Raw genomic sequence first — 11,025 nt, 5'->3', positions numbered from 1 at the left:
GACGACAAAGTTAGCAACCTGAAACAGACAATTTTCTTCATTACCATCAGCAAACACTTCTTGAGCAAGAGAGAACAAAAGGCATCAACCATGGGTCCTAACAACATTGAGTTTACAGCCCATAACTACACGGTGAAGCATGCAAAAGCATTTGAACAGACATGAAACCACATTTTCCCTTTTAGTTCAGGCTTCTCCAGTTGCCTACTTTTAACAATGTATGCATTTTTCCCTCTATAGAAGGAAGCCAGGAAGAAGAAAAAAAAGAGGAAGGAAGGAGAGAAAGGAGGAGGGAAGGAAGGACAAAGAGATCCGGGTGTCTGACTTGTCTAGCTGATACTAGAAGAATCCAAAATATATAAGAATAAATGAGGATTCTTTTCTTCATGCTGAATAAAATGTTCTGCAGTCAAGTAGTCACTGTATCTTAAGAGGCACCATTTGGTTCACTGCTGAACAGCCTCCCCCTCCAAATATGTTTGATGACCTGTGTGGTCCAACTCCTACCCCCACAGAACTGAGAGACAGTTTATACTACACCACATATTTATGCTTCCATTCACAAAGAGAACATTTGGAGAAAAAAAAAACTTAAACACACATTACTGGAAATACAGCACAACTAAAGGCACCAGTATTATTTAAAAAAAAGAATTTTCTGTAAATAATACGCATTTCAACTCTAACATATAACTTAGAAAGTAAATTTCTTAATGTACTTGTTTTCTTACTTAAGGCTTTTACAAGAATCCAAGTTCTAAAAAACTGACCAATAATCTACTTTCCTTAGATTATACTTCACCTCTTTTATTACCTAAATTGTCAGGTAGTATACATGAGAGATTATGTACTCGTATGCTGCTTCATTTTCTGTCACCTTAAAAGTATTCTTTTCTCTAATATCGCTACTAAACCATCTTTCTGGATGATAATCCAAGTTTTATCTACCCAGAGGTGCAAGAGAACTGGAAGATTTGGGAGAATGTACTTTCCCATGTAACAGGGTGGTAACCCACAACATGAGGCTTCCAGACCTTAAGAGGTGGACTACATGTAATACTATGGCTTTGACCCTGACCTCACCTTCTAAACTTCCTGTCCCCTTTACTAGGCACTCTTAATCATTAACTCTTAATCACTTTCTGTTTCATAAGGATTTATCACTATTCAAAAGTATCTCATTTGTTTACTGTCTGATCCCCCATAAGAATATAATCTCCAGAGAGCTGGGCTTTCTTATGTCTTGTTGATTCAACCCCTGCTTCCAGAATAATACCTGGCTTGTACAAAATACTCGACAAATACATACTGAATTATAACTTGTTACAATATTCGAAAGAATTGCAACGTAATGTGTAATGATCAATGATGTCATTTATAATTGATCAATGATCAATAAAACAACTAGTAAAATCTTGGGGTCCTTGTTTATGATTGTAGAGAAAAAGCAAGAGGAAAAACACACCTGCTCATCCACTCTTGCTAAATTAGACATGAAAAAAAATGGACAGCTAAGTGAAGGTTTTTAAGAAAAATTAATATTATTAATTTTTGAGACAACTAATGAAAACAGAAGTTCCTCTTTCTTTATACACTAAATTGCTGATCAACTTACTGAGTGAGGATACCCTTCAGCCATTATCTAAGCGCTGCATTCAGACTCAAGAAAGGATAATTTTGGTGAAGAGCGCGACGATTTTTACAAAGGAGTGATGATTTTTACGAAAGGAGTAAGCCGGTGCTATCATAAGCAAACACAAAGCCCGGGGGGGTAATGGTCCTCTAACAAATGTTCTTACGAAGTTGAGCCACTGCCATTTCCCTTCCCCAAAGTGCGTGGACAACTTCAGTTTAATGCTAGTATCCTTCAGTCAAGCAGCGAGTGTCAGGCTGTGACAGAATCGACTTCATTTAAAGGGGTTATGAGACAGAAGCTCGGAGGCAGAGAAAGTAGTGGTCTGGCGCTAAGGAAGTGACTAAAATACTGTTCTTTCCTCTCTTTCCTAAGCACCGCCCTTACTGTCCCATGCCTCACCGAGGAAAGCTTTCTTTTGTTGCACCCTACAGTGATTTCTGGCACCCTCTTTCTAAATCACAGAAACTGGCCGGGACTGCTTACTTCTCAACATGGTGGAGACAGGATGTTGTGATAGAAGGCGCACACAGGTTTGGGTGTGAGGGTAGGTGAATGACCTGGGTCAAGTTAGTGTCTCTGGGCCAAGTTCCCCACAGAGAACGGTTGCAAGAACCACCTACAACGACTAATACCGGGTGCAGCGCCTGCGTACAGGGAACGCCGTGCTCCCCTTTCTTCCACTCACCAACTGCAGAGCAGCATCGAAGAATGGGGATGCTTTTTCAACTAGCAAGGTTGTGGCCGAGGATGGTTGTGGAGCGACTACACCACCTAATACGGTCCACCTCGGCCAGCCCCCCCGATCCCCGAGCCCGCCCCCCGCGGGGGCCGAGGGAGCGCTCAGGTCCTACCGCGGGGCGGGCAACCCCAGCCGCGTCTCTCTCGAGCTTTCAGCTTCAAGGCGGGGAGCCCGGCTGGAGAGGAGCGGCCCCGCCGCCACCACTGGGTCTCCGACAGCAGGCAGCTGGCACCGGAAGCGGGGAGGGCCGGCCCGAGGCCCCCGGGCGCGAGGCGGGAGGAAACCCGTACTTACCCCGGGCTGGCGGCTGGCGGCCGCGGCTAGGCGTCTCCAGGCGGCGGCGAAGTCGGGCGGCGGGGCTCGGGGGCTCCGGAAGACGAGGGAGAACAGGGTCCCCAGCAGGAAGGCGGCCGCGGCGCAGCCCAGGTACAAGCTGAGCCTGAGCAGGACGGTGCACGGCCCCGCGCCTCCTGCCCCCTGCCAGTAGCCGGGCCCCAGGTAGGAGAGGGACACAGCGGCGAGTACGGCCACGACCACTGGCACCCGCCGGCTCCCGCCGCCAGGCGGTCCCCTTGGGGCCGCCGCATCATCCCTGAGCTCCGGCCGCCGCTCACCCGGGGCTCCCACGGTCGGCGCGGGGCCGAGGCCGGCGCCGCTGCTGTCGGTGGCATCGGGGTGCATGCTGCTTCCTGTGCCGCTAAGGACAGGCACATCTCCTGCCCTGCTGTCCCCCGGCGATGCCCTGGACGGTGGCCTCTGCGCGGCGCCTCCTCCCCTCGCCGCTCCCGCCGCCGCCGCTCGGGAGGCAGAGGGAGTCCGCGCTCATGCCCTCGCCGGCGGCACACCGAGGGAACGGCTCCAACAGACGCCGCTGAATTCTTCTGGGCGACCCCTCAGCGCCGCCACCCGGCGCCGGGCCCGCAGCTGCCCGGCCCGGCGCGCCCAGGTAGCCGGGCAGTGTTATGACTTAAGCGGACCAAGCCCGAGGCGGGGCGGGGAGGGGGCGGGGGCGGGGGCGGCCCTGAAGTGCGTGTCAGGCTGGGGGTGGAGAGCAACCACGGCCCGCTGAGTGACAGCTGGGAGGGGCCCGACTCCGCCCGCCACGGCCGCCCTCCGCGGGGAGGGGGGAGGGTCCGACCCACCTCTGCCCCACCAGGGAGAGGGCGAAACCAAGGGCTGCGAAAACTGCTCTGTCCAGTGTCTCCGGGTCCCTCCAGGACACCGTCTGTTGATGGAAAATTTTGCTGCAGGTGTCAGAAGCATTTGTAATTCTCTAGCTCAGGTGATTCCTTAAATCCTCGCTCTACGCTCATCTTTGACAACCTCCTCGCAGGCTTACAGCCTCTCCCAAATTCTGCCTTGTTTTCACCTGCTATTTAAATAGGCAACCATACCTGATCTTCACTTTTAACACAGTTCCCTCAACAACCTTCCCTTTCCCATCCGGCCGCCTCAGGGAAGGAAATCAGACAAACGTGGAGTAAATGAAGCCTGCATTTCCTAGTTGTGCTAAGGCCCAAGAAGTGGGACTGGTGCCAGACGGTGTACCAGCTGCCATCATCACTTCCGCTCCAAGTCCCTACATTTTTGTTGCCAACGATTCAGTATAAATGCTATTGCCCACACAAGTGAAAGTGGTCCAAATAATTTTTAGAGTACGTACTTATTTTCCTCTTCTATCACGGTCCCAGGGTTAAAATACAGATAAGGCTTACTGAGAAGATGCTAATATGCTAGCTCAATACTAACAATTACTATCACGACCAATAATAAAGCAGATGTATCTTTAATGGCTAAAGGAATTCTAAAACAAATAAGGAATTCTAAAGAGATTGATGATTATTTAAAAGGGGGGGGGAGGGTTGTAAGAGTAGAGAGGGCAAATCCAGAACAGAAAGGGGAAGAAAAGGAAGGAGGTAAATAGATGGGAGAAGCAGTGAGAAATAAATAAGGAAATGGGAAACATTTTTAAGCAAAATCCCAGAACTCTTTCCATGCAACCATTCAACCATCGTGAGCAATGTCAACTGAAAAGGGCTATTGTTTTCCAATAAATTGAATTATATCCTGCTTCCCAGGAAGCATAGTTAAGAAAAATAAGCATTAAAATGTTTTTATATACTATGACTATAGTGTTTTTCTATAAGGAATCATCTGTCATTTCAACAAAGAAAAAAATACAACATTCATGTGAATTAAACTAAAATATTTAGTGGATATTTATTCTTTTAAAACAAAATATTATCCAAGAGGTTATTATTCAACAAAAAAGAGAAACACTGGTGTCCATAGACATATACCCATGAATTCATGTCTTCATAATTAATTTCCCTGGAATGGCATAGATTCAAGTGTGAAATAAGTCTAAAAAAATTATCCCTAAACATTTAGCACTAACGAAACAGCATAGATATGAATTATTTTATTTATCTATATAAAAACAAGTGCATTTACTTTTGTCATTTTTAAAAAGCTTTTGACTTTAATTAGTATTCATGGGACACTTTATTCTTATATCTTGTAAGTCAAAGACAATGAGTGCCTTATGCAAGATACGACCTTGCCATGTCTAGGTGATGCCATCAAAAAAGTTACTACTTTCCTGTTCTCCTTGCCTTTCTTCCCCTCCCCCCGCCACCTTTTAAAAATAAAGCAGTGTAACTAATTTTGAAGGAACCCTTTTGCCTCTAAAATAGTTAAAATTCATCGCACTGGGGCTCCTCAAAGTATATCCTACTAATCCACATTATTTCAAATAAAACATGGTAGCTTGTTATTAACAACAATCGTATCTATATTTCTTGATCATTTACATGCCAAGGTCTGTGTGCTAAGGGCTATATATACACTTTCCAATTTAAACCATAGCTGAGAATAATAACTAATTGAACACTTACTATGTGCCAGATACTGTTCTAAGCACTGGACAGACTTCATCTAATCTTCACAATACCCCTGATAATGCTATCTCTAACTACAAAAGGCACAGACGGTATAATACTTGCTCAATATTACAAAGCCAACAAATATCAGTACTGGGACTTGATAATCACCCCATGTGGTCTGGCTTTAGAGCCTGTGCATTTGATCACTTTGCCATTGTGCTTCCTAAAAACTCTGTCATTTAATCATCCCATACTACAGAGGAGAAAATCCATGAGCTTGAGATCTGTATTCTATGCTTAAGTGTTCAGTTTTGTTGCTTTGTGAGTATAGCTGGTACCTTAAACAGCACCATGACAAGTGTTAAGTGACTGTGACTTAACCAGTAATGGAGAAACTGGTTTTTTATTGAGATCCTTGGTCTGCAACTCAAGACCATGATCTTTCCAACACACCTGTATATTGTTCCCAAAAATAATGCAGATCTGGAGAAACGTATACTTATGGTCAGAAAACTTCTTAAAGCATAAGTCCTTTTGCTAAGCCAGCATTGACACTTCAAACATCTCCTTAACAAGTAGTAGTTGGGCCTGTACCCTAGGAAAGGTCTGAGGAACACTGAGAGGTGAGGTAAGATAAGGGGATACAAGGCAGTGACTAGGATGGAACTACTGAGGGAGATGAGGCTGGAAGTCAGGTATTAAATTAGAATCCAGGTATTCCTTCCCAGAAGTCGCTGTTGAGTCCTCCCAGGTCTAAGGTTAAAGAGCAAATTAAGCAGGGATGCCTTATTTATATTCCTTAAAGCTAGCACAGGCTATAACAATGCTCCCATAGGCTGTCTTCATTTTCTTATGTAAGATGGGAATGACAGCTGCCTTAACTCATTAGGATATAAGACAAATTAAGTGGAAACAATGTGACATTTAAAATATTAAGCAGTGTAAATAGGGAGACAACACGTGATCGCTGCCAAAATAATACATCTTCCTCTTCACAAGTTAGTATATTTCTCCTTCAAGCCCCTGATCCATCTTAGAGGTACCCACAGGATTAGAGAGAAAACCACAGTATTTGCCCTTGACCACTTTAAGGAAAATTAGAATAAATATATTAATGTTGAGTCAAAAGACCTGGATATTCTATTTTCTTCTATTGAATTCACTGTAAGACCCTAACGGGTTGGTTAATCCCTCTTTCTTGTAAATTATCCAGCAGAGTGTGGGTTACAAAAAATATTGATATAAGCATGGCCAAACTTCAAAAATATAAAAATCATAAAATACTTTACAAATAGACTGCTAAAGCTTAAAGAAAATGTACTGCAGCATTTCTAAGAGGAAGATGAATCTCTGAACAAAATTTTAGAACATACAAATTTTGCTGAGTGAGGTTCCATGTGAGTACAGCCATAACTCATTTTATTGCACTTTTGTGATCAGTGATCTTTGATGTTACTTTTGTAATGTTTTAGGGCACCATGAACCACACCCATATAAGATAGCCACATTTTTAAATAAATGTGTTCTGACTGGCCATTCCTCTCTCCCCACCCCGCAGCTTCACTATTTTCTCAGACACAACAATACTGACATCTGGCCAATTAATAACCCTACAATGGCCTCTAAGTGTTCAAGTGAAGAGTCGCATGTTTTCACTTAAAATAAAAAGCTAGAAATAATTAAGCTTAGTGAGGAAGGCATGTAAAGCTGAGACAGGCCAAAAGCTAGGCCTCTTAAACCAAACAGCCAAACTGTGAATGCAAAGGAAAAGTCCTTGAAGAAAATAAAAAGTGCTACTCCAGTGAACACATGAATGATAAGAAAACAAAACAGCCTTATTGCTGATACAGAGAAAGTTTTTTGACAGTCTTGATAGAAGATCAAGCCAAATTCCCTTAACCTAAAACCTAACAAGGCCCTAACTCTCTTCAATCCTATAAAAGCTGAGGGATGAGGAAGCTGCAGAAGAAAGGCTTGAAGTTAGCAGAGGTTGATTCATGAGGTTTACAGAAAGAAGCTATTTCCATAACATTGAAGTGGAAGGTGAAGCAGCAAATGCTGATGTAGAAGCAACGTATCTAGAAAATCTAGCTAAGATAATTAATGAAGGTGGCTAAACTAAAAACAGATTTTCAATGTAGACAAAATAGCCTCCTATTGGAAGAAAATGCCATGTAGTGTTTTCATAGCTAGAGAGAAGTCAATGCCTGGTTTCCAGACTTCAAAGGATAGTTTGACTCTGTTGTTCGGGGCTAATGCAACTGGTGACTTTAAATTGAAGCCAGGTCTCATTTACGATTACAAAAATCCTAGGGCCCTTAAGAATTATGCTAAATCTACTCTGCCTGTGCTCCATAAATGAAATAAAGCATAGATGACAGCACATCTGTTTATAACATAGTTTACCGAATATTTTAAGCCTACTGTTGAGACCTACTGCTCAGAAAAAAAAGATTCCTTTCAAAATATTACTGTTCATTGACAATGCACCTGGTCACCCAAGAGCTTTGATAGATATGGACAGCAAGATTAAAATTATTTTCATGTCTGCTAAAACAACATTCTACAGTCCATGGATCAAGGAGTAATTTTGACTTTCAAGTCTTACTATTTAAGAAATATGTTTTGTAAAGACTATAGCTGCCATAGACGGTAATTACTCTGATGATCTGGGTAAAGTAAATAAAAAACCTGGAAAAGATTCACCATTCTAGATGCTATTAAGAACATTCGTGATTCTTGGGACGAGGTCAAAATATCAACATTAACAGGAGTTTGAGAGAAGTGGATTCCAACCCTCATGAATGACTTTGAGAGGTTTAAGACTTCAGTGGAGAGGTTAACTACAGATGCAGTAGAAATAGCAACAGAAGTAGAAATAGCAAGAAAAGCAGAATTAGAACTGGCCTGAAAATGTGACTGAATTGCTGCAATCTCACAGTAAAACTTTAACGAATGAGGAGTTGCTTCTTATGGATGAGCAAAAAAAGTGGTTTCCTGAGATGGAATCTACTCCTGATGAAGATGCTGTGAAGATTGTTGAAATGACAGAAAAGGAATTAGAATATTACATACACTTAATTAATAAGGCAGCAAACTTCACTGTCTTATTTTAAGAAATTGTCACAGCCACCCCAACCTTCAGTAACCCGATCAGTCAACAGCCATCAACAAAGAGGCAAGAACCCCCTCACCAGCAAAAGGATTACAACTCATTGAAGGCTCAGATAACAGCACTTTTTAGCAATAAATTACTTTTTAATTAAGGCATGTACATTTTTAAAGACATACTGCTATTGCACACTTAACAGACTACAGTAGTGTAAACATAACTTTTATATGCACTGGGAAACCAATAATTTCATGTGACTCGCTTTACTGCAAAATTTGCTTTGTATTGATGGTCTGGAACCAAACCCGCAATATCTCTGAGGTATGCCTGTAAGTAAAAATATTTATATTCAGAAACTTCCAGGCAGAAATGTCTTCGTATTAGTCTTCAAAGAGAAGGACAATTACATAGGCAAGTATTGTAAATTAAAGTAGGTGGTATCCAGATAAAGAGTTAACAAGAGTAGATCACAAAAGAGTAATTTCCATTTATCTAAGTTATGACCTGAGATGTAGATAAATGTGGCATGTCAACTATCTACTGTTTCATAATAAACTACTACGAAAAAACACGTTTCCTGATGATTTTATGGATCAGCAATTTGGGCTGGAGGCAGTCAGGCGGTTCTTCTGCTCTTCTTGCCTGGGGTCACTGATGACGCTGTGGTCTCCTGGTGCACAGGAGGGGGGCATCTTTGAGGCACCATTTTTCTACCACACCTACCATGTGCCTGTGAACTCAAAAACGGAAAATTACGCCATTCAATATATTCTACAGATCTCATTCTTCCCTTTGATTGTTTGCACCACCTACCTCGTACGAGGACTTTCTAACGTGTGATCAGTCCCTCGACCGCAGAATTAGTTGTTTGAACAGCAATTTGCTGCTATAAACAATCACAAACGCACATCCGCCCCCATTTTTGTTATTACTGTTACTGCTTTGGTAAGGAATTACAAGAAAATGAAAGCAGCTTTCCCTTAATAGCCACAATAACAACTAGGCTCACCAGCATTGCCACTCATAACGGGGGCAGTAGCAGTAAGACCTCGAGGCAGCGCTGGGCAACTGAGGGCCCGGACTATTACTCCCTGGAGGACCATTACTTTCTTCACGTGGTCCCTCCCACAGGAGAAGGGCAGGCCTAGCCTCCAGCTCCCCGCCACCCGGAGCGGGCAGGGCCGGTGGAGTCCCTCCAGGCGGTCCCGGCCCCCCGCGCTCTATGACGCCCGCCGCCCGGAGCGGCACAGCGTGGGCACCTGGCCCCTGCCCAGTTCCCGCGACGCTCGCGAGTCTGCTCCGGCAACTTCCTTTCCCTCTCCGCTCTCTCCGCCTCCGGAAGCCGAGCGGCGCTGCTGGGAGCCCCGGGGAGGGGCCGCGGGAGCGCGCTGGCGCGTGCGCGCGAGCTCAAAACGCCGCGGGGGGCGCGCGCGTGGCGGCGGTAGCGGCCACAGCACCCAGGTGAGCGGCGCGCGAGCGACACCCCCTCTTCCAGCGCCCGTCACTCTCCTCACGGTTCGGGATCCGTTTCCCCTCTCTGGAGCCGGGGCAGCGGCGAACACTCTGGGTTGGTATAGGGAAGCTCGCGCGGGAAAGGAGGAGGCGGGCCGGCCGGGATCCCCGGCCCTTTGCTTCGCCTTGTCTCCGTCCCGGTCAGCCCCTCGGGCGGCGGATCTAAGCACAACAGAGGCGTCCGAACCGGCGGGTCCCTGGGGCCGCCCGAATCCACAAGCCGGCGTCGGTGGGAAGGCCCGGCCGGTCCTCCGGATTCGTGGTGGCGTGGGGGGTCGGGGCGGCTCTAAAAGAAGAAGTGGTCGCGACCGGGATCCGGGCTCAGGTCGCAGCCGCTCACCTTCGTGGACTTGAACCTGAACCCCGAGGCGTGAAGAGGTGTCAGTTATCTTCCGCTACCTCGGCTGGGCCCGGAGGGGGTGGTGGACCAAGCCTCGAATTACTGAAAAACAGATGTATACTTTGGGCCTAGATTTTCGTGTACCCCCATCGGTTACCTTCTTTGGACCATCTTATTATATACTATATAACTACAGAAACGTAGTGTCCCAGTAACAAAATGAATTTCAGAATTTTAGATTTTCATTTGTGTGTTTACCAGATGTATCATGAAAGCGTTAGCATTTCTATTGTTAGCTCTGCAGAAGCTATACTAACAGTGAGTGTCCCGGTGATTCCCGGGCAGCTTTGGCAGACACCTGTCTTCATCGTTAAGGTCTGATGAACTGTCATTTCATTTTTACCGGTCCCCAATATGTTGCAAAGAGAATTGACTATCTTAAGTCCACATTTTTTGTTATTCTCTAATGTAAATGGAATCTCTCTAACTTTGAAGTAAATGTTATCAAAAGGATTGCTTAGTGGATGGGATTGTTAGATAATTTTTGTGTAAATAAGCTGAGCGTTTAAATCCTTAAAACAACCGTATCTGTTGGATATTGTGAACCTAAATTTAACCTGTAAAGTTACCCAGGCACTGTGCTGGGTACCACCTATCATGAACTGACCACCTAGGGAGGCAGATGCTTACAACTATTTGGGACTACATGAGCCACGGAAATGAAATGCAGATAAGGGGATAGTAAGGTGTGTGTGTGTGTGTGTGTGTGTGTGTGTGTGTGTGTGTGTGTGTGTGTGTGTG

At 44.9% G+C, this 11,025-nt stretch overlaps 2 protein-coding genes across 9 annotated transcripts in view; one reads left to right on the top strand and one right to left on the bottom strand.

Annotated features, from left to right (window-relative positions):
* SNX25 (sorting nexin 25) overlaps positions 1–3,382 on the bottom strand; it is a 104,458-nt gene extending 101,076 nt beyond the window's left edge. For 2 of the 4 annotated variants that reach the window (XM_019667216.1, XM_019667217.1), the window contains exon 1: positions 2,670–3,380. In XM_019667216.1, coding sequence (XP_019522761.1) covers positions 2,670–3,056 — 387 coding nt within the window. In that variant the 5' untranslated portion in view covers positions 3,057–3,380. Of the gene's footprint in view, positions 1–2,669 lie in introns of all 4 variants that reach the window. The other 2 variants (XM_019667219.1, XM_019667218.1) reach the window with 2 other exon arrangements.
* CFAP97 (cilia and flagella associated protein 97) overlaps positions 2,731–11,025 on the top strand; it is a 44,334-nt gene continuing 36,039 nt past the window's right edge. For 2 of the 5 annotated variants that reach the window (XM_019667221.1, XM_019667220.1), the window contains exon 1: positions 9,755–9,833. The gene's annotated coding sequence lies outside the window, so the exon portion shown is untranslated. The other 3 variants (XM_019667225.1, XM_019667222.1, XM_019667223.1) reach the window with 3 other exon arrangements.

Source organism: Hipposideros armiger, unplaced genomic scaffold (assembly GCF_001890085.2).
Source record: "Hipposideros armiger isolate ML-2016 unplaced genomic scaffold, ASM189008v1 scaffold_488, whole genome shotgun sequence".
Classification (NCBI taxonomy): Eukaryota; Metazoa; Chordata; class Mammalia; order Chiroptera; family Hipposideridae; genus Hipposideros; species Hipposideros armiger.
The sequence above is the reverse complement of the archived record's forward strand: the minus strand, read 5'-3'. Positions and strand labels throughout refer to the sequence as shown.